Source organism: Ctenopharyngodon idella, chromosome 22 (genome assembly GCF_019924925.1).
Source record: "Ctenopharyngodon idella isolate HZGC_01 chromosome 22, HZGC01, whole genome shotgun sequence".
In the NCBI taxonomy this organism is placed as follows: Eukaryota; Metazoa; Chordata; class Actinopteri; order Cypriniformes; family Xenocyprididae; genus Ctenopharyngodon; species Ctenopharyngodon idella.
The window spans coordinates 19,927,261-19,952,216 of NC_067241.1; the positions used below are offsets into that span (position 1 = coordinate 19,927,261).

At 37.0% G+C, this 24,956-nt stretch overlaps 1 protein-coding gene across 1 annotated transcript in view; it reads right to left on the minus strand.

The window, feature by feature from the left end:
* Positions 1-24,956, minus strand: part of clstn1 (calsyntenin 1) — a 47,223-nt gene that overhangs the window by 5,040 nt on the left and 17,227 nt on the right. The window contains 18 exon segments of the mRNA XM_051879009.1: positions 1,070-1,084; positions 1,086-1,255; positions 1,689-1,824; positions 3,362-3,507; positions 3,693-3,863; positions 4,801-5,039; positions 5,218-5,366; positions 6,321-6,478; positions 8,096-8,146; positions 10,111-10,273; positions 10,949-11,070; positions 13,401-13,649; positions 13,869-14,054; positions 14,961-15,110; positions 15,360-15,568; positions 18,253-18,448; positions 19,822-19,851; positions 24,768-24,890. Of these exon segments, the coding sequence (XP_051734969.1) occupies positions 1,070-1,084; positions 1,086-1,255; positions 1,689-1,824; positions 3,362-3,507; positions 3,693-3,863; positions 4,801-5,039; positions 5,218-5,366; positions 6,321-6,478; positions 8,096-8,146; positions 10,111-10,273; positions 10,949-11,070; positions 13,401-13,649; positions 13,869-14,054; positions 14,961-15,110; positions 15,360-15,568; positions 18,253-18,448; positions 19,822-19,851; positions 24,768-24,890 (2,663 nt within the window).

Sequence of the window (24,956 nt, forward strand, 5' to 3'; positions counted from 1 at the left end):
GAGGCTGACATTGTTTCTGCTGCTGCTGCCGGTGTCTTAGTGCATGGAAAATTCTGTCAGTTATGTCACACGTGAGGTATCGGTGTTTGGTATCGGGGGTATTTTTACGAGTACATGAGCTTGGTATCGGGCCCGATACCGATATTGGTATCTGTATCGGTGCATCCCTAATACACACAATCCCACACCTAAATGCAAGCCCTGTAACACTAACAATATTAATCCGGAGCAAATGAGTGAGCGAGAGAAGGCGGGTGTGTGTGTCATCTCGCTGTCATGAGATAAGAGAGCGAGAAAGCGCAGCTGGTATCATGTATCTATTATGCAGAACTTAGTTTATTATTTCTGATGCCTTTTAAAAGACAACTGAAAAATGCATATAATTATATATAAAATTCAACCCACCAAAGTGGCTAGTGTGGCGGGTGTTAATGTCGAGCCCTGTATACACACACTTATACTTGTATATGTGGTCTACATAGGTTTATACTGTACAAACTGTATATTCTGTCCCCTTACACTAACCCAACACATCACAGAAAACGTTTGGCATTTTTTAATTTAAAAAAAAAAAAAAAAAAACTTCAGTATTTGTTTTTTTAAGTCACTTGGTTTATGAGGACACAGGAAGTGTCCTCGTAAACCATGTTTATGTTGTAATACCCATATAATAATACAAATTTGTGTCCTCATAAACCTGTGTCCTCAAAATATACACATTCACACACACACACACACACACAAGGCCTGTTTGCAAAAACAGATGGTTTATTTCATCCCTACCCTCTATAGTGGAGGCCTGTGCTTTATGGACCACAGTTAATGATCTCTCTATAAGGTCAATATCTATGAAATGGTCTAGTTTAATACTACTCAGTAATCATACTGCATACAGTTCAGTTAAAAGAAAATGTATTTTAGTGGACAAATGCACAGAAGAAGGAGGGATGGTTATAACAGTGTATTTTTACAACCGTGCAAAGAGTTTTTGATGGGCTCAGCCCTCTGCTGCATTAACTATGTATGAGTGCTCTGAGAGTGCTGAGCGAGCTCTGTTTTAAGAACGCACCTCCATTGGGTTGACAGGTGATGGTTAGGGCCGAGTCATCCCAGTCCATCTCGTTCTCTTTGCCATTTTCCTGGTCCCTCATTGTGCTCTGGTGGGCAGCACGGATACGGAACACACCCAGGATGATCATAAACACAAGGAAGCTCACGCACACAACAATAACGATGGTGGCGGCACTGGGGACAACTGTGAAGAGTGGGGAGATACAGATTAGCATTGGGTATTCAGGATGGAAAAAAAACGAAAAGAGGTTGTCTCAGGTGACCCTTGCCGGCTGTCCAGATTTTGTAGACAGCACTCGTATATAATCCCTAAAAGTGCGCCATTAAAAACAGGCTAAGTACACGGTGCTCTATAACTGCCCTACTTTTTAAATTGACCTTAAGCTGCGGAAAAACTCATGGAAAGAAACTGAATTCAGTTTTGAGCTTGGCATTTAACAGATTATTCGTTTGATTACAAAGTCTGGATTATCTTTAATGAGAGATTAGTGCTGTAATCTAGGAGAGATACTTTGAGAGATGAGGCAGCCAATGAAACGTCTTTATCCTTAAGAGAAGCTGAACAGATGGATTAGAGGAGGGGTGGAAAAGGAAACAGAGGAATAAAGAAGGTATACCCGAGGCCTGATGTGTGTTGGCCAGGTTGTGTCCAGACAGGTCCACTGAAGCGTGTTGTACTTGGTTAATGAACTGAGGTTGAACCATAGCATTGTTAGCATGATCCATGGGGTTTGCTGTATGGATCACGTTGACCTGATTACATAAAAGATAAAGACGGTCACACAACCGCCATCTGCACAGTACAGTAAGGCAAGTGTATTTATATAGCACATTTCATTCACAATGGTAATTCAAAGTGCTTTACATAGAAAATAATTCTAAAATAACAATAAAAGCAGAGAATAAAAATGATTAAATAAAAGTTATAAAAAGAATAAAAAGATACACAAATAAAATAAAGTGCAATCAGTGCATTCTTGCTACAGAATCAGTCTTTGCATATCCTTATTTGGCTATAGCCATATATATATAGCATTATATATATATAGCCATATATATATATATATATATATATAGCATTTTTATATTTACAGCACCCTTCAGAAATTAACCAGTGATTTATATATTTGTATATAAATATATAATAAAATATATATGGTTAAAACTGTAGTAAAACTAAAACCTTATTATATAAGCTTTAATTAATCTTAACCTTAAAAAAAGAAAATTATATATCAGATATATTATAAAAAATATATATATTATATTTAATTTATACTAATATATACACTACCATTCAAAAGTTTTGGGGTCGGTCTTATTCTCATCAAGGCTGTATTTATTTGATCAAAAATACAGTAAAAACAGAAATATATTCCTGTGATGCAAAGCTGAACTTTTGGCAACTTTTACTCCAGCCTTCAGAAATCATTCCAAGATGTTGATTTGGTGCTCAAGAAACATTTATTATTATTATTATTATTATTAGTGTTGAAAAGCTTGTGCTTCTTAATATTTTTTTTTGGAAACTGTGATTTTTTTTTCAGTATTCTTTGATGAATAGAAAGTTCAAAAGAAAAGCATTTATGCAATTTAAAATGTTGACATTATAATCAATATTTGCCATCAAATAGCATAAATGCCTCTTTTGAAGGTTCTATTCATCAAATACAGAAAAAAAATTCAAAAAAGTTTCCAAAAAAATATTATGAAGCACAAGCTTTTCAACACTGATAATAATAATACATGTCTTTACTGTCACTTTTGATCAAATACATCCTTTTAATATATCCATTTAATGCATCCAATACAAATATTTCTTAAGTTTTAATATCTTACCAAAAAACTCTTACTGACCACAAACTTTTAAAAGGTAGTGTGTGTGTGTGTGTGTGTGTGTATATGTTCTTGTATATATGGTTTATGAGGACATCAATGTGTATAATAACATGGATATTACAACGTAAACATGGTTTACGAGGACACAGGAAGCCAAATGGCTTAAAAAAAACATACTAAATGGTGTTTTTTTGAAATTCAAAAAATGCAGACAGTTTCCTGTGATGGGTAGGTTTAGGGGTAGGGGTAGTGTAGGGGGATAGAATATACAGTTTGTACAGTATGAAAACCATTACACCTATGAGAGAGTCCCCATAAACCATATATACAAGTATGTGTGTGTGTGTGTGTGTGTGTGTAGGGTTAACTTTCTTAGATGTAACTGTAGGTACTGTGGCATTTTGGATACTAATAAATTATGACATAGAGGACAGTGTGCGGTCAGCCATACCTCGACTTTGAATTCATTGCTGATGTAGCGGCCATTGAGTTCAGAGCAGACAAGTTTAAACTTCCTGTCAAACAGAGCCTCTGTGTGCCAGTTCCTGTAGCGGATCAGGTGCAGGACCTGTTCATAGTTTGCCATGGTGTTAACCCCTGGGGACAGAGACAAAATGTAACCATATGTTGTTAAGATTACAGTATAGAAGCTTTTATTGCCAATAGATCAGTCAATCAGCCAGATACTAAATATTAACTACTGTGAACAAAACTCACAAAGAGAATCCAACACATTTGTGCAACTACACTGCAGTTGTTAGTTGATGCAGATGGATGAGTACCTGTGATGACCATGCCCACGTTAGAAGAGCTCATCTCCAGAGCTCTCTGCTGGATTTGGGCCAGATCCACCTCCAAACTCTCATGATCTCCATTCAGATCATCTCCCACTACAGTCACCTCGCACGTGTCCAAGTTATGCATGATCTCCTCAGATACCACCGTCTCTTGCACTGCCAAAAACAACAGCCATCTGTCAGTAAATCAGATCGGAGCTTCTTCATTTGATTGAATTTGATCTTGGAAAGACTTGTTCAGAATCAGTCCACCATGCATTTCTATGGCAAATATTGATTCGGAGGAATAAAGTAACCTGTAAGAAATACTTACAATGCACTAAAATGTCAAAATAAAAACATGAGTCAAGAGAAAACCTCTTAGACTGTCTTTTCCTGAAGCATAAGCTATACAGTTCATCCAAGAATCCATTATATAGACTCCTTCGGATGACACCATCAGTTTTTCTAGCACTTTCCTATACACAAATGTCATACAGGTTTGGAATAAATTCTGACAGAATTTTCATTTATGGGTGAACTGTCCCTGTAAATAATATCGCTTGTAGTCAATGGGCATTTTATGATGCTTATCCTACAACTTTCTTTCTCTTTCATTATCCATTTCCCTTGTCCCCATACTTGCAATGCACTAAATCTTAAAAAAAAAAAAAAAAAATCATGAGCTAAGAGAAAACCTCTTGACTTTCTTTTTTTCCCTGAAACATTAAGCTATAAATTGAATCCCAGAATCCATTTACAGACTCCTACAGGTAAAAACATCAATATGTCTAGCATTAACTTCCAAAACATTAAACATTTTAATCACTTCTCCATGTCCATTTAATCATGTCATTGAAGCCCGTTTTACTTTAACTCTTGCACAGATGACAAAAGGAGAAATGCAGCAAAATGTTCAAGCCATATTACAACATAATTTTCATTTTAAGTTGAACTGTTCTTTCAAATAATTCCTCTTGCAATGAAGAAACTACTCCCAGGCAATCTGTTTTCTGATGGTTTATCCTACAACTTTTTTTTCCTCTTTCATGTTCCATTTTCTCTCTCTCCAGCTTTCTCTGCAAAATATGCGAATCTCACATTCCCAGCATACCTGTGGGATCATCCTCGCCTTCGGCCTCGGTCTCAGCTTCCACCTCCACCTCACGAGTGATGGTACTGACGATACGCAGCTCAGGGAAGAGCGTAACACCCTCCGTGCTCTCAAATTCAGCTGCTCCACGTGCAAAATGGTCAATTCCACTGAGGCTGATCTTTGGCTCCTCTGGCTGGAGAACCATCACATAGCCTTCAGAGTCTGGCACGGAGATGCACGTCTCCTCATTGAAGCATCTATAGAATTACGAAGCAGATAAATAATAATGCGTTCACTATTATGACTACACTAAAAGTATGACAAGATCACTTCTTTTAGGTTTTCTATTTTGTTAGTTATTTTGGAACAATAATATTATAAAGTGGGTGGGGCTAGCTAATATGATGCAGCTGAATTGAAATAATGGAAACTAACTTGACAGTGGTGGTGACACGCAGATGGCGGATTCCTGGAGTGGGGAACTGCCGGGAGTTCAGGTAGGAGATGTGCTGCATGACCTTCTCAAAGCTCTCAATGTCATCTCCCTCCAGGCTCAGAGAGGACTGGTTGGGGTTAAACTCCACCTAGAGAAAGACAGGGAAACATATATCCATATATCCACCAGTGCTGTCACTGTTAGAAACTTAAAAAGAAGAAAATGTTGCTTTGGCAAGAGTTTTTAATATTTTTATCTTGTAATAATTTCACAGTTACTCTCCAAATTAAGGTAGAAACAATGGCACATTTTTATGAATGAAGGCCAGTATCACTGATACTAATACTGATGTCTCTATAAATTTTTTAAAAAGAAACAAAAAACATTAATTATAGATATTCAACATTACAGTATAACTGAAATCTATCAACATGTTTATTGGGCTTTAAAAAATGACTTTTAATTTAAGTGAACTTTAAACAATCTTTACATAAATCCATTATAATAAATGTCATACACTACCAGTCAAAAGTTTGGAAGCATTACTATTTTTAATGTTTTTGAACAAAGTCTCTTATGCTCATTAAGGCTGCATTTATTTCATAATAAATACAGAAATTTAAAATTATGTTTTTTTATTTTAATATACTTTAAAATATAATTTATTTCTGTGATCAAAGCTGAATTTTCGGCATCATTACTCCAGTCTTCAGTGTCACATGATCCTTCAGAAATCATTGTAATATGCTGATTTATTATCAATGTTGGAAACAGTTGTGTTGCTTAATATTTTTTTGGAACCTGTGATACTTTTTTCAGGATTCATTGATGAATAAAAGGTTAAAAAGAACAGCATCTATTCAAAATATAAATCTTTTCTAACAATATAAATCTTTACTATCACTTTTTATCAATTTAACACATTCGTGCTGAATAAAAGTATTCATTTCTTTCAAAAAAAAGAAAGAACCCCAAACTTTTGACTGGTAGTGTATATATATATATATATATATATATATATATATATATATATATATATGAATAGCCCAAAAGAAACAAAGAATTGTTTGAATTGCGTTCTTCAAAGTTCACATCCACTCACCTTCACAGCAGAGGCCACTTCTTCTGGAAGCTGCACGTCAAGACCTTCCTTGCAGGTGTACAGGCAGTCAATAACCTTCTTGTTTTCCAGTTTGCCGGAGCGGATCATGAGTCCTGCCAGGTTGCCCCGGAAGTACTGAGTCATGCGGGCGCTGCCACCTACACAAATCCGAAGGGGGACAGAACCTATTAGATACCAAACATATGCTCTGTTGAACTCAAGCATGCTTGGTGTGCACAGGCCACGTGACTGATGCTCATGCATGTTATGTGTTCTGTGCCGGTGCCGCCGGTGTCACACAGGATGATGGATGACCTAATTCAGGCCTGTGGCCTCATGCAACTCTTGGTGGGAGAAAAAAAAAAGGCAAATGAATGGGAATGAACACAAAGAGGCACATAAAAATGGAGGCAACATGATTGAATAAATCTACACATATTTGCATATTTCTAAATGGTTCGGCAGGGAGTGTTATTAACATTTAAGGAATAGGTGACCCAAAAGGAAATTTGGTCATTATGTTGTTCCAAATGCGGTTTGCGATTATTATTTTGAACAAACAGGTAGAATTTTTTTTGAAAAACCTTACGCTGCTACTTCTATAAAACGACAGTTAAGAGTGGCCAAATCTGTCAAACTCCAAAAAGACAAAAACTCCATTGTAATTTGAAACCATACAATGGTCTGAAAAATTATTTACACCACAGTTCAAAATGTAATATTCCATTTAAATATATTTGAATATATTTTCAAATGTAATTATTCCTGTGATGCAAAGCTGAATTTTCAGCATTATTACTCCAGTTTTCAGTGTCATGTTGATTTGATGCTCAAGTAAAATTATTATTATCTTATTATTATCAATGTTGAAAACAGTTGTTCAGTTTTTTTCTTTTGTTTGTTTGTTTTTGTTTTTGTAGAAACAGTAATTTTTTTCAGGATTCTTTGATGAGTTCAAAAGAACAGCATTTATTTGGAATAGATTTTTTTTTTTTTTTTTAATTATAAATGTCTTTGCTGTCTCTTTTGATAGAGTTAGAGCTTGAAAGATGTTGTTCTAAGCATAAAAATTCTATAAATGCTATTTTTGTGTATATTTGTTTGATATACGTTTGAAACAACATTTTCAGTTTGAAACAACAGAATTTTCATTTTTGGGTGAACTGTCCCTTTAAGATGAAAATGACAGTGTGGTATGTTTCTAGCTGCATGTAATGTCCTCTATACTATGACTGCATCTGAAGGACACAGAGATGATGCGGGAGCGGTCAGAATGACCTCAGCAGTAATATGACACTGAGTGATGCTGTAAAGCAGAGGCAGCAAGGTCAAACAGTGAGAAATGAGACACTGTCTGCTGCACTGATACCACTGGCATAAATAATCCTGCAAACCGCAGCAAGGAATGCAGCCAAACCATCTGATTTATCATAAACACATGCAGATCCCTAAGGTCAGTTGGACTTTTTTTGCTTGTAATATACTGTGTGTCTGCTGTGTACTTCTCCAGATCTGCAGGCAAACTGAAATTAGATGGAGTTGGATTGATGAATTAAGAAAACAAAATGAATAACAAGACAGGCAGGGTTTATGACATGGCGTCTCTCGACTCAATCGCATCATGCTACAAATGTTATGCCGTTGCAGACTGAAGCTGTGCACATACGGTCCTCCCGCAGCCGTATGTCACGCTGCAGAAGAACCGAATATGCGCAGGCCGTTAATAGACGTGCGTATATTGACATATTGGAGTGATCAGGAAAGACATGGGCAACCTGTCAAAGGCTCTGAGAGTGTCTCAGTATCATTGTCATGTCCTGAGAGGTCTGTGGAGGTAAGACAGAAGAGCAGGGAAAGACCAGGGCTCAATATAGTCAAGGGAAAGAAAGTCACTTGATACATATTGTCATGCATTAAAGACTCCATGAAATGGTTCTCATTCTAGAGCACACTTTATTGAACAAACATTTGTAAAGTATTGTGAAAGACAGAGCGACAGACAGACAGACACAGACAGAGAGACAGCGTGACAGACAGACACAGACAGAACGACAGACAGGAGAGACAGACAGAGCGACAGACAGAGCGACAGACAGAGCGACAGACAGACAGAGCGACAGACACAGAGAGCGACAGACAGACAGACACACACACAAACACAGACAGCGCGACAGACACGGACAAGGCGACAGACAGATAGACACAGACAGAGAGACAGCGTGACAGACAGACACAGACAGAACGACAGACAGGAGAGACAGACAGAGCGACAGACACAGACAGAGCGACAGACAGACAGAGCGACAGACACAGAGAGCGACAGACAGACAGACACACACACAAACACAGACAGAGCGACAGACACAGACAGAGCTACAGGAGCAACAAACAGACAGAGCAACAGCCAGAGCGACAGACAGACAGACAGCGACAGACAGACAGAGCGACAGACACAGAGAGCGACAGACAGACAGACAAACAAACACACACAGACAGAGTGATAGACAGACAGACACACACACACACACAGACAGAGCGACAGACAGACAGACACACACACACAGACAGAGCGACAGACACAGACAGAGCGACAGGAGCAACAAACAGACAGAGCAACAGCCAGAGCGACAGACAGACAGACAGAGAGAGCGACAGAGAGAGCGACAGACAGACAGAGCGACAGACACAGACAGAGCGATAGACAGAGCGACAGACACAGACAGAGCGACAGACAGAGCGACAGACACAGACAGAGCGACAGACAGAGCGACAGACACAGACAGAGCGACAGGAGCAACAAACAGACAGAGCGACAGACAGAGCGACAGACAGACAGAGCGACAGACACAGAGAGCGACAGACAGACACACACACACAGACAGAGCGACAGACAGACAGAGTGACAGCGACAGACAGACAGACAGACAGATAGATAGATAGATAGATAGATAGATAGATAGATAGATAGATAGATAGATAGATAGATAGATAGATAGATTTTCCAGGAAGAGAATTTTTTTTTTAAATAACAAGTATTATTATAATTAATAATAATAATAATAATATTAAGCATTTAATAACAATAATAATAATAATAATAATAATAATAATATAATAAGTATTTAATTCAAGTTTGTGATATTTTTATTTGATTAAATGTCATTTATTAAAAAAAATCAATACTATTACTACTAATAATAGTAGTAGTAGTATATATTATTATTATGATTTATTAACAACAATAATAATAATCATGATTTAATAATAATAAAATAATAATCATTATTATTATTATTATTAAATCATGATTATTATTATTATTATTACTGTTGTTATTATATAATAATAATAATAACAACGATTAATGATTACTATTACGATTACTATTAATATTAATACTAATATTAGTAGTATATAATAATATATTTATATAATTAGTAATATAATTACTACTATTGTTGTTGCTATTATTATTCATAATAATAATTATTATTTTATTATCATTGTTATTCAATAGTATTTGTTTTTATTAAACAGCAACGAAACTCTGATTTTGATGTAATGAGGTCTTTAAGATCATCTAATTCATGACATGTGTAAAAAGATTTTAAACTATATCTGTGACTGGGGTTATGAAATAGGCAACTCTACAAATTGCAAACACAAACTACTTACTAATATAAAGCATGCTTACATTTCAACTGCGGCTGGGGACAAAGAGGTTTCAAGTCTAAACCTGAGATTGCATCATTGTTTGTGAGGAGAATCAATAGATCATTAGCGAGTGTACCTTGCCAGCAGGCGCCGATGGTGAGCTGGGTTTCTATCTTGGAGGCATGCAGAGGGTAATCTTCCGTGACCAGGAAGGGCTCAAAGGTGGCACCATCCACAAACAAAGTCACTGCTGGGAACTCGATGTTCAACACGTAGTGATGCCATTCCTTATCACACACCTGGGAGGAGAGAGACTAGATCAGGGCCTTGTTTTAACTACAGACTGCATCAGCGCAAAAGAATTCAGAAGAACTTGAATGGTTATTTACATTGAGAGGACAAACCTTAAGTTTACCTTCCTAAAGCCACAAAGAACTGTTAGATTTGCTTAAAACAGGATTTTTAAGGTTTTTAAAGCTAAGGACCCTCAGTTATGATGATGCCCTAGCAAGGGATATACTTTATATATGTCCTCAGAACTGTTTGAAAAAATCCTAGCCTAAAGTATTTAACATTAAGTAGATAAAACAAATGCCTTATGTAAAGATTTATGTAACAGTCCTAAAAGCTATGAAAGGTTGACAATGGTTGATAAAAGTTAAATCTGTTGGTTTAAAATGCATGCTTCTACATCTAAACTATATCCTCGGAGGTCATATTTGTTCTTCTAATAAATGTATAAATGCATTTATACTTAATTCTGTGTAATCCAGAAGTTTTTCCATTTCCATGCCACATGTGGACCATTTGGATAGAGAATGTTATTGAGCAACAGCTTAATTTAAGTATGTTTATGCCCTAATTTAACACATGAGCTGATCTATTCATTGCTAGCAGGCTAAACATAGTGTTTAGCAAAACACAAGGGAGTCTTTCAAAACTGAGTACTTCTGAAGGGCCTTAAGTTGACTCACTTGATCGAGTTTCCAGTGGAATTCAGCCGGTTTGTAATTCTCAGACTCGGTGGGTTCCTGACGCAGCAGCAGAACAAGACGACAGTTGTGTACATACAGCGAATAGTGGTGCCTGTTCATTTCTGCGGAAGACACATATACAGGAATAAAATAACACTTCTGTCAATGCTAATACGTGTTAATACACTTGTTTATCACATGACAGACTGCACGTTATAATATTTTGTTTTTCACACAAAGACGCAGATGAAAGGATTTAATATAAACTGTGCTGCACTGTACACGGATTGCTGCAGCCACACTCTCCCAGCAAACAATAAAGCAACTTCCAATAAACGGGGGCATAACTGTGATGTAATCAGCCTTACATAAGCCCCAGCAGATGAGCTTTTTCTAACGCAGGGAATTTTGCTTTTATGACCAGAGAGTGAGAGCATAGTGTGAGATTCCCAATTCACAGAGCTACTACAAGCAACCATTTCATAACCTTCAAAATTGTTATGAGACACTTCTCCAGTGATATGTTTCCAAGGACGCTACTCCATAAAACCAATTAATATGATTATATATCATTACATACTTCCAAATAGGATGATATGTTTTTTTTGTTTTTGTTTTTGTAGTTAATGCATTAAATTCATTTTAAAGGAAAGAAAACAAAATTAAACTTATGATTATTTTGTTCAGCAATGTCAAAGCATTGCAGAGATACAGCCTCAAGAGTAATTTCGGCATCAAGCTTCTAATTCTTTGCTGTGGTTTCGTCTATCAACATGAAATCCGTAACATTTTACCGACATGGTCTGAAGATGATGCGACTCAATTTTGGTGAAAATTGGATCAACGGTCTAGGAGTAGTTCGAAAAAGTATGTTTTTAAAGAAAATCAGCATGACCCATGGAATCAGTTAAGATCAGTCTTATTAAAAAAGGCCACATTTATATAAATCTATTAGCATTTTTTAAAATTTCATTATAACATTTGACCACGAAGAGGCGCTGTCTCAAAACCTATTGTGTACCTTCAGAGCATGGTGCCGATGGCACATCCTGGTACATCAATGCATTCATAAAATATAGCATTTTATATCATAATACAGTATTGTAGTTAAAGGCAATTTCATATTTTGTTCAATTATAGCGCCACCAAGAGGCACAATCCCACCACTTTTTTTATGTGTCCTCATGGTGACCCCATACATGTGTGTGTCAAATTTGGTGAAAATATCTAATTTTGTTTTGGAGTTATATACATTTATATGTATGAGATCATAAAAAAATGACCCCTGGATGACTTTGTTTTGATTTTTTTGCAACTTCCTATCAAAATTTTGACATTTGGGCTGATACATTTGATTAACCAGCTAAAGCTCTGTGTTTCCTACGCTGGTTTCGTCTTGATCGGACTAACGGTTTCGAAAATATTCGCAATCGTTTTTTAAGCGCTAAATCATCACAACGCACAAACCGTAAGGCGAAACCTAGCAAGTTTGGTATCGTTGGACTCGGCAAGGATTCAGGAGTCTAATGACTCCTGAACCACATCAAAAGTTATAAGCATATAAAAAAAAATTTCTCCACTAGGTGGCGCTGGTCCGAAACTTCTCAGGCTCCTTCAGGGCATTGTGCTGATGACCCATACCGAGTTTCGTAACGATACGCTAATGCGTTCATAAAATACAGTATTTTAACACAAAATTCAAAATGGCCGACGGCCAAATTGGCCAATATGGTAAAAATGGATATCTGTGTTGCAGAGATACAGCATTATGTCTATTTTCGCAAGCGCTACGTAAAATTCGTTTGTGTGTTTTTCGAAAACGGTTTGAGAAATCAACTTGAATTCCATAACTTTTTGTCGCCATGTTCTGAAGATGATCTGGTTCAATTTTCATGAAAATTGGAGTAACGGCCTAGGAGGAGTTCGAAAAAGTAGGTTTTTCAGAAAATTCAAAATGCCGGAAAAATTTTCATGACGGAAAATGACATCATAGGGTGCTATCAATTCGTCTTGAGCCAAGGAATTTTGTTTCTAAACCTTACAGTTCAAAAGTTATTAACATAAACATGAGTAAAACTTTGGACTTTTTTCACAATGCCCTCTATCAGTGTGCCAGATTTCACAACTTTCCCGCAAGCGGTTCTATGGGCTGCCATAGACTCCCAGAGCGGAAGAAGAAGAATAATTAAAAAGAAGAACCTTCAGTGCTTGGTCCCTAATAAAAACTAAAAGCCGCAATAAAATAGTGCAGACTGCATCATTTTATCAGTTATAATGTCAAATTAAATAAATGTGTTAACAGCTTTCCTAACACAGTGAATTAATCGCATGCATTAACATATTCATTTTGACAGCAGCCCTACCGAAGATGAAGAGGGCACAAATATAATTTAAGCCATCATCACCCTCTCAGTCCTGTGAGTGTGTTTTTTTCATGTGTGAATGTCATTACCGGTCTTGTCAGAGTTGCAGAGGATGGTCTCCTTCTCCCTGCTTCCAGGTCCATGTCTCATCCACACTGAGATGGTGAAGGGCTCCTTCAGGGTAGTGCTCACCACACCCTCAGGGACCTTGATGGCCTGGGTGCCATTGAACTCAAACACCTGGTCGCTGTCGTGCCCGTTGTCAGTGGGCAAGCCAACGGTCCAATTGGCAGAGTTGCTGGGAGCAGGTAGCAGCTCCACAGTGCCAGTGCTGGCACCTGGATGAGCAAACAAACAGTTACTCACAGTATTCCAAATTATTGCTTGCTTATGGTTCAGCATGTGCCTATGGGATTATGCAGGTAATATGATTATGTAAATTAGTCTAAAACAGTTTACACTCGAGTTGCTTAACTCGAAATTCTATAAAGCAATAAGCACATTTAATGATCTTGATGTTAATGTAACTCTATTATAATAAGAATGTCTAGACTCACCACAGAGCTTGTGCAATGATTTTTCTGAGTAAGTGTCTCGATCGCAGCCCTTGCCGATGTGATTAGTCTCCAGCATGATGCTGGCCTGAATGGAGGTGATTGGCTCCTCGCAGGTTTCCAGGTGCATGCTGGGGAACAGTGCTAGACTTCCTGTACCAGGCTCATATTCAATCCTTTTATTAAATCCTATCAGGATCAGACAGACAGAAAATGTGTCATTCACAAAAAAAAGTATCTGGCAACTCTTTGAAATAAGGTTGTACACTCTAAAATTATTTAACATGAACTAAAAATGAAGAATACCTGATGTATAATAATTTTTACATACATTAAAATGTAACATTAAATGGTGTATAAGTTAACTTTAGTTAATGCATTAGTTAACATAAAACAACATCAAACAGCAAAGAAAAAATACTTTTTATACTTTAACAATTACAGCATTTATTATTCTTTGTTAATGTTAATTTATACATATACACAATTTATAAACTAATTTAATGATTAATTGTGCTATAAAAAAAGTAACAATAAATCCCATGGCCTTCCATAAATAACATATTAAAGAAAAAGATTCTTACAAGCTGACATTTTAACTTGACAAACCATCTTTGAATCATTGTGGGCTTTTCTCAGCAAATATTATTTCTAATAATTATTTTTCATATCATATATAATTAATTTTTTTATCAATTGACAGCCCTAACATACACTCCTGTTCAAAAGTTTAAAGTGGTGAGATTATTTAATATTTAAAAAGACATTATGTTGTTTAAAAGTACAGTAAAAATGGTAATATTGTCAAATATTATTACAATTTAAAATAATTGTTTTATATTTTAATATTTTTTAAAATGTAATTTATTCCATTTATATATTTTCAGCATCATTACTCCAGTCTTCAGTGTCACATGATCCTTCAGAAATCATTCTAATATGCTGATTTGATGCTCAAAAAACACAAAGTTGTGTCCTTGCATCTGCTCCAAAATTGACCCGCATATCCAAGCTTTCCAGCTTTAAACAACAAAATAATACAGCTGTGTTTGCTTAAGTGTATGAGGGACAAAAGATCCCAGAGGTCTTTGATACCTTGCCAGCTTGGTTTGCAGGTGGGCTTGATGTTGATTTTGACAAGGACGTCCTCAGATGCCCGGTTTTTACCGCAGTCGTACGCAGTCACGGTGAGTTTGTACATGCGTTCCTTGCTGTAGTTCAGCTTCTCTGTGTTCTTGATGTTACCTGTTCATAAGGGAAAAAAGTGACAAGCAATGACCTCACATGCCGAACCGAAATGATCATGCTTAAATTCTGGATACATCTCAAGGTGACAGTTGGCTGACATCTACATTAGATGTGCAGATCCTAAAACGCCTGTTTTGCGCAAATCAATTTTTACAGGCACATGAATAACAATGACTTAGAAGTCAATATCACTGTAAGGTCTATAAGCTGAAGTTTTGGCAGGAGATTTGGACTGGCAGCACTTACCATCCTTGTCAATGGTAAAGGGCACATCGGGAGTGACAATCTCATAGCTGCAGATCTGACTGAACTGGAAAGAGCAGTCAGCGTCCACGGCCTCTACCTTCAGGATACTGTCGTACTTTTTGCCCTCAATCACTGTGGCTTTGTAGGACTTCTCTTTGAACACTGGAGAGTACTCATTCACGTCATTCACTTGGATGTGGACGGTAGCCCTGGGGGACATCAAAGCGTGATTAATAAACTAGAATTGGACAAGAGGGAATAGGCACAACAGTGACGCAGGTCTTCTTCGTTAGCAGATGGATGATTCATTTAGGCATATTAATCTGATGGGATGCAGTCATCCACAGGGCCCTCCAGTGTTGAAATACCTCAAACCTGATATCCAGTGATGGGAATAACGTTGTTATAAATAAACGGCGTTACTAACGGCGTTACTTTTTTCAGTAACGATTAACCAAACGAATTACTTTTTCCCAGTTACAACGCCGTTACCGTTACTGATAATAAAATGCCACGTTACTATAATTTATCTCACTGATGCGTTTTTTTATCCGAGGCTCTCTCTCAGCCATAGGACTTGCAATGTTTTTCTCTGGTGTGTGTGTTGGGGTGGGACACATAAGTTAACTGATGATGATGATTGGTGTGTGACTAGAGATGATATACCTGCAAAGCGTTTTGTACAGTTTAGTCATACACAAATACAATTTCAAACCGATAATAATGTACGATGCTCTTCTCTCTCTCTCTCTCTCTCTCTCTCTCTGTGTGTGTGTGTGTGTGTGTGTCAGAGCATCCGACCAGAGCGCAAGCTCAAACCAGAATACCCTTTGTGACATGCTGGATCAAAAATATGCGAAATAAGTTTTTTCTAGTCAACTTGTAGTTGTTCATTTAAGCCATTAGTTAACTAATCACATTTATTTTAATTTAATTTCTTAACTACTGGAGAGAATAAACCATAATAATGAGCATTTACGTAATATAGGCTATATAGCACTCAAGCGCACGCATGAAGCTTGCCATAAAGAACCGGCAAAAGTAATGATTATGAATGTGACAAAAAACAGCAGGATACATTTTAATTGTTTATTAATAAACTAATGTTTTTTGAATCAGTGTCGGCTGCAAAGATGAAGTTGGCATTGCTGACTCTCATCATCTCCGCATAGTAGACGCGCTTAGAGAGAGAATGCACATTTCATTCGGATTACATAATCAGAGAGTAGCCTATTTCTTTTCGTCTTGAATTATTTAGTTTAAAAGTAGACATTTCAAGCTTTCTATAGGTATATTTCTCATGTCTGTGAGGCAGGCAGCCTATACGCTGAGTTTCGGTCAGTTCACGTGCAAGTGATCGCGCCGGCGCCTCCATGTCAGGATTATATTGTCTGCTATATTTGTTTCTTATTTATTAAATCCAGGCAAGTGGTTGATGAAACATTGATTAAAATTAAGATGCAGTTTTTACAAAACGAAATTCACTTTAAAGAAAGGCTTTCTACAAAACAAAAATTAATGAAGTGGTCAAAATCATGTCTAACCCACTCCATGTCTCCTGATATATGATATCCTATCTTACTCATGTTTTTCACTTTTCATAATCAAATAGATGAATTAAAAAAATAACATAGGCATATTTAAACATAAATATGAAACAACGTTTTCTTTAATGGCTACCAAAGTCAGAATTGAGAGATATAAATTCGCAATTCTGACTTTTTTCTCAGAATTGTGAGTTTATATCTCGCAATTCTGACTTTATAATATGCAATTGCGAGTCAGAATTGTGAGATATAATCATAAACTCACAATACTGAGGAAAAACGTCAGGTTTTTTTCCCCTCACAATTGGACATTATAACACGCAATTGCGAGTTTATATCTCGCAATTCTGAGAAAAACATACAGTATGAGATACAGTATAATCTCACAATTGTGAGGAAAAGTTCGATAAAAAGTCGCAATTACCGTTTTTATTTTTTATTTCATGGCAGAAACAAGCTTTCATATAAGTGCTAGATCAAATAATTTTTTTTTTTTTTAATTCTAGCTTTAATTAATTTTGACTATTTTTTGAATAATTAATTTTGATTACTTCATTTTCAGTGCTATATTTTATTAATATCAAGTTGTTGTGTATGGCAAATCTTGTAGGCAACTAATGTACAACTTAACTTATAGCTGACTTACCCATAGTGTTTTGATTTTTGGAAATTCATTAATTATTTGTTAGTTTTCATGTATAAATAAATCATACACTACCGTTCAAAATTTGGGGTCATTATTTTATTTATTTATTTTTTAATTTGGGGTCATTATTTTTTTTTTTTTTTAAATAAATTAATACTTTTATTCAGTAGGATACATTAAATTTATCATTTTTACCATTATAAATGTCTTCACTATTTCAAATAAATGCTGTTCTTTTTATTCTTCAAAACATCCACAAAAAAAAAAAAAAAAAAAAAAATATTACACAAAAATATTCAGCAGCAACTGTTTTTGAACACTAAATCAGCAACTTAGAATGATTTCTGAAGGATCATGTGACACTGAAGACTGGAGTAATGATGCTGAAGTAATTTAGCTTTGCATCACAGGAATAAATTACATGTTAAAATATATTCAAATAGAAAACAATTTTTTTAAATTATAATAATACATCACAATATTACTGTTTTACTGTATTTTTGATTAAATAACTGCAGCCTTGGTGAGCAAAACAGACCTTAGAACTTTTGAACTGCAGTATAAGCTTAGTGGTTAAAGTAAGCTACTTTTTGGCACGTATTATGCTTATGCGGATCATTCTGACTCAGTTCTGGCTCATTCTCCATCATTTCCCGTTCTCTCCATTTTATCAATAAGTGTTGCCAAACAATATACGCACTTGTGAGATTTCTTCATGTTGCCGCCATCAGGTCCCTCTCCACAGTCGTAGGCCTGGATGGTGAAAGTGTGCTCCTTTTGCAGCTCACAATCCAGTTTATCCTTAGCCCGGATCACACCCTCCCCGGTGGACTTATCCAACACCACTGCTTCGAACGGCACATTCTGCCCGTGAATCCTGAAGCCGCAGATCTCCCCTGCAAAAGGCACACGTGTGTTTAGTCAAGCCCACCCGTCAGCCGAAGCGCCAGCTGCCGTTCATGAGATAAAAGAAACCCACAACGAAACTAATAACACGCCACACTCAAATAAGAACAGCCAAAGTTGGTTTGGCAGCCAAAGGGATTGAAACACTGAGGGGAGGTGGGAGGTGAAGGTGTCTGTGGAGGAAGCCAGAAGCACTGTGTGGGATGGGGTGAGTTTTTAGGAAGTGGAAGGGAGAGTTAAAAGGGGGATACTGAGTGTCTGGTCCAAGCCATTTGATCACATTGCATCCAGTCATGCAGTAAGAAACCCAGAATGTGGACAGGCATTTCACAGGAATACTTAATATACAAGGACAGGAAGGAAATGATATGAACCAATGAACAGATATCTGTTGTATTTAATACATACAAATAGCATTAAAGGTGTTTAACGCTAATTTTTGGTTAAAAGTAACACATCTAAACAAGAAAGAAAGGTTAAAATGTTAAGTTAATCATGGGGCGATGAGAAGGATTCATGACAGAGATAAAGCATTCAATCAGAAGTTCACAAATCAAAGCAAATATTCAAACAAACAAGCAAAAAACACTCGTTTGGAGTTTAAATTCCCCTTAAAACTAGATTTTGGTGAGAAGGAAGTCTTCCTGTGCAATGTTGTCTCTCTAAAACCTTAAAAAAAACTGAAAGAATGAAACAATAAAACAAAATAGAGGAGCAGAGGCAGTGAAACTTAAAGGCTGGATGAGAGCTGGGGTTAGAAATATCCATTTGCTTGACATCCACATCAACCAGCAGTAGTTGCCATGCTTTGTATTTCAGATTAGTGGAGGACAGGGTGAAGAGGCTCAAACTAGAGGTCAAACCACACCACAGACCGGACAGCAGAGAGTTTGCATCTTTTAACAATCTCAGCAGGAACTAACCTCTATAGCATCAGAGTCTCATTGATTTTATAATAAAAGTGAACCCCTAAAAGCTACAGGAGATCTCAAAAAACACACTTTTAAGACGTTCGGATTGGCGTCCCCCCCAAGAATCTGGTGTACGAGCATTATTTCCCTTTATTTATTCTGTTTTGGAGCTGAAGCACTGTTAGGATCTGCAAACTTCAATGGATGTCTCATGCATAGATATTTCTAGATTTTGTTATCCCCGCATCACACTTGTCATCCAGTTGCTAAATTTTCATTTCCAACGAATTCAAAGGTGAGAGAAAACTGAAAACCAAAATAAAAAGAAGAAGAACTGGGAAGAGATTAAAAGAGCATGACAGGAGCTTCCGTGTGAAGTGCCGATTTCTTTTGTATTTGCGTTAGTGGGTTAATAAAACGGTTACAAGGCAGTAGAAAGAGCCCGTCATCACCTTCTTTGGTGAAGGTCACCTCAAAACTCTCTACAAGAAGGGAGAAAAGATAAACCCAGGTCAGTCAGAGAAAGAATGAGATGCACAGAAACACAGAGACAAGAAAAAGAAGACAGATGTTACAGAAGCAGTCAAGGACTCAAAATACCTCATTCGACTTTTTGCGCTGGAACAGATTAGGGCCGAGCGATATTGAATATTTATGATCATTTTGTTAGGATATAAAATTAAACAGCACTGGAAATGATTTTAATGTGCTTTTTACTTGGCCATTAAGTTTCCTAAAGAGTGTGCCACAAACTCCTTATGAGAGCATTGGGACAGATATGGTTTAATAGCGTCTCTGATTTTAAACTGAGAAAATAACATTAGAGTTGGTATTCATGTCCATGAATCAGTTCAAACTGTCCATTTCACTGAATTGATTCAAAACTCAGGTTCATCAATACATGTGCATCATCATTAAAATATTTTAAAGATATACGCAAATAAATACTGCTGATTATTTTTCTCCAGATGTACCATAATGCCAACCAATATCGCCCAGTCCAGCTTTTATGCTCTTTGCACTGCAAATATGAGACACTATCTGCATGCGGGAGGCGACATTTGTACCAATTCTGATGGTATTCTGAGTCCTAGTATGACTGTATACAGCACAAAACAGTATACTTGGATGAGTCCACATTAACAGTCACAGAAACACAAAAAACAGCCTTGACCACAGGTGGAAATAGCCATAGAGTCCCTGTTAGGGTTAAAACAATGAATGACTCAACTGTATGAAAGGATAAGGATTAGCCAAAAACTATTCTAATAGTACTAACATTTATCATCACCTGACCAGCACTAAAATTAGCCAACTTCATAAAAAAAAAAAAAAATAATAATAAAAAAAAAAAAGTGTATGGGTTTTTTTTCTGCTTGGCTGATTGCTAAGGTTCCAGTTTGACCCTATCCGTGGCCTCTGCTGGTGGACCTGTCCACCTCGTTTTTATCCCTACAATTAGAGATGGATTTTCCATTAGGATCTGCTGTTCAGAGCAAGTCATGCAGTGGAAGCTTTGTGCCTCATCAGTGCATTCTGGGGCTTTAATGACTGTACATCCCCACACTTCCCTTAAAACCCAGACTGGCCCTTCAGCCCGCATGCCAAGTGCCAACTTCAATAGTGCTCCATTTCCCAACAAGCAAAACACAATGAATATTGATTCTTCCCCTCAGACTGCAATATTGCACAGAAGAATCGATGAAGATGTAACAATAGCTGAGACGTGAGAAACAAGACTAGTGCAGGGGCTTAATTGTTTATTTGATTAGCTTCTGCTTCATTACTGTCTACGGATTTAAGTTTGAGCAGTCTGAAAAACTTAGAGGACTCGCTCACAACGAGTTAGAGGAAATATTGAAATTGACAGCTAGCTGGCACCGAATAGTCCTCCACTGATAGGGACGTAAGAGCTCTCGATAAAGTACATCGTGTTTGCAGTGGAATTCGATGCTGGTTTATAAAAGGCCAGCAGAACATCAATCATGATGCCCCTAATGGGACACTGTACCCTTTGAAGCAATTTTTCCATTTACACTAAATAAATCTAAATGTTCAGCTAAAATTCCCCAGCTGATTCATAACGCTCCGAAGCAGTGTTTTGAAATCGGCCATCACTATATAAGTCGTTATTTTGTTTTTTTGGCGCACCAAAAATATTCTCATCGCTTTATAATATTAATATTGAACCACTGTACTCACATGAACTGATTTAAATATGTTTTTAGTACATTAATGGATCTTGAGAGAGGAAATGTCATTGCTCCCTATGCAGGCCTCACTGAGCCATCGGATTTCAACAAAAATATCTCAATTTGCGTTCCGAAGATCAACGAAGGTCTTACGGGTGTGGAACGACATGAGGGTGAGTGATAAATGACATTATTTTCATTTTTGGGTGAACTAACCCTTTAAGTAGTTTATTTAAAAGATGAAAAAAAAAAAACAGTACAATACAAAAAGTTATACCTCAACAATCCTTCAAAGGTTAGCTTTAACAACATGGAATTTAAAAGGGACCTATAATGCCTCTTTTACAAGATGTAATATAAGTCTCTGGTGTCCCCAGAATGTGTCTGAAGTTTCAGCTCAAAATACCCCACAGATCATTTATTATAGCTTGTTAAATTTGCACCTATTTAGATGTAAGCAAAAACACGCCGTTTTAGTGTGTGTCCCATTAAATGCAAATGAGCTGCTGCTCCCGCCCGCTTTCCAGAAGAGGGTGGAGCATTAACAGCTCATGCTTCAGTTGTTTAACAACAACAAAGCTGGAGAATCTCACGCAGCCAAAATGAGGATTGTCAGTAACGGTGTTCAGCCTTACATTGTTCAAACCGGAGTCAACACTGATGGAGAGACTCAGGAAGAAGTTACAACTTTTAGAATGAAACTGGACGTTTCTGAATGGTTAGTGGATAGATTTATGTAGTTGCTGTGAGTTGATTCAACTCATCCACTAGCATGTGCCGTCATGTTAATCTTTTGTGCAAATCCAGTGTTAAATTGACCCTCGTTTTTGAAGCAGTCCGGTGTAAAATGACGGCATGTCAACAACACTCTACTACAACAACTCTTCCTCTTTTCTAAAGCAGCCCAACATGGCCTCACCCCCTTTGTTGTGTGTTCTCAGGGACAGGGTTAATGTAAATTTTGGGGTTAGTGATGTCATTAACCTGGGAAGAAGCTCGTTGTAGTCCCTACCAGTCGTCCCTAAAGTAAATTCTTTAAAAGAAAATATCTCCCTTTGCATTAAACTTTGAGTGTCGTAACTTTGCAGATGGTTTTTATGCTCTAACAGCAACATTACACACTAACTAAACTTAAAAAAGTCAAACCACAATCAACCACCCCTTTAAATGAATCTAAATGTCTGACAACAGTTCTGTATGGCTTTTGGCAAGCTTCCTGATTAGAGTAAAGCAAGTTAGTCAGCACGGCACCATGTCCTGAACGGGCCGGTACTGGCATACCTCCCTGCAAAGAATGCAGCAGTCACCCACACAGCCATGTGACGGCTTCAAAGTGAATTTCAGAGAGCTTCTTAATATAATCAGTGTGCCAAATGTCTTCTCCCTCACTGCTGGCTCCCACAAACAAAGCTTGCTGAAATGATTCCTTATGATCTATCAGAGGAATTATATATTTATGAGGTGCTGCGGCATGAGGGGTTGATTATCAGTGAATAATGCTTTCATATATACAAATAACTCAAGGTAAACCACATTAGTGCATGTGGGCTAATCTTTCTCCCAAATGTTTGCTGATAGTTCGCTAACCATGTCCCATATTCACGGTGGCACCAGGAGACAACCAAGGACTGGTACTAAAACTGTGAGAAAGGAGGGAGTGCATTTACAATGGACCACTGCATAAAGAGATCTGAATTGAGGTCAAAGTAAATCTCTAAGTGATTAAAAATGGCCAGAGCCAATGCTGCACATTCCCTCTCACAGGAAAGGAGCAGAGTAAGAAGAAATTTCATTGATCTTGATATCAGAAGAGCTCCAGAAGTCTGGCGACCAGCTGCCCGGCAAACGAGAGAAGCAATTTAAAAAAGTGCCGGGTTTATGGACTGCCTATCTTCTTCTGTACTGATTAAATGTGAGCTTATTACTCCAACATGCTTAAAAATACCTCAACTGGCTCTCCAAACTGACTATCTGCAATAGGTGGAAAAATGTTACGGGAAAAGCGTACCACCAACATCTATCATAACTCGCTCTTGGATTTTGTGGAGATCAATGGAACCCAATGTTTTAGATATTTAGGTTTGCACTACTGCATCCACTGCTAAATATCTAGAGACATGAGCAAATATAAAGGCAAGAAGCATAAAGCAGTACATGGAGAAACAAACAGCCCCATTAACCTAGAGCATTAGAGTCTGCAAGAATATCTTCAAACCTAATTACCAACCAGAGCTGACTTCACCAATCACATCAGTACAGTTCAACAGCACGCTGATGATATTAGGTCTTTTATTCAAAATGTAATTATGGTTTGTTATAGAGCTATTTTAAGGTTTAACACATTTTAGTAAAGATAATTGACAAGAAAGCAGTAGGAAAGCTTTGTCAATACCATTACATTACCAAACCAAGAAACCAAGAGCCTGAGAAAAATTATTCAAAACAAATAATTGACTATAATTGGTCCTAGATGAGTAAATGAAAACCAACTAATATACTAAAGGGTAAATGTTATCTTTAGAAAAATTCCACTGACTTTTCCATGAAAACATGAATAACAATCTAAATATTTCATCATAAAACACCAGACAAAACACGTGCATGGTCATCACTGCACCAAAATTGCTTATCATAAAATGAAAATCCTCCCTCATGTTGTTCCAAACTTATACTTCTTTCTTCTGTGCAAAAGATGAATTTTTAAAGATTATCCTCCTCGCTCTTTTTCATACAATGTAAGTGAATGGGGACTGGGGCTTTCAAAGTCTAATATGGCGCAAAAAACACTATAGAAGTGGTGCCATTAAAAGCATCACATAAGGCTTGATGTCAACGATGATGTTTGGTCACATGACACACAAGAATCAACCAATGGTGTTTCAAATCAATGATGTCAAAAATCTACTGGAGCCTGATTTGATAGCCATAGCAAAGCAGTGTTATTTTAGTATCATTGATGTTCTATTATAGTTTTGTTTTTAGCTTTAGTTTATGTAGTTTTAGTTATTTTAATACTTCAACTTAAACTAAACTTGGCAACTAGCTGAAATAAAATAAAAATATTTTATTTCATGTATCTTTTTATGGAAGAAATGATGACAGAACTTTCTTTTTTTTTTTTTTTTTTTTTTTAGGTGAACTATCCTAGCACGAGGAAGCAAAATGGCTGACAGCCTCATTTGAGTCCAGAAGATGGAGGATCTTACCTGCATAGCGCAACGGGGCATCTTTATCCAAGGCTATCAGCGGAGGGTCCAGGAGAACCTTGTCGTCATTTTCCGTTACGAGACCATGATACGTGGTCTCAATCCATGGCTTGTGCTTATTTACTGTGGGGGAAAAAAGAAACAGGATAGTAGAAGTTTAATTTGTTGCTAAATAATACCAAGCCCAGA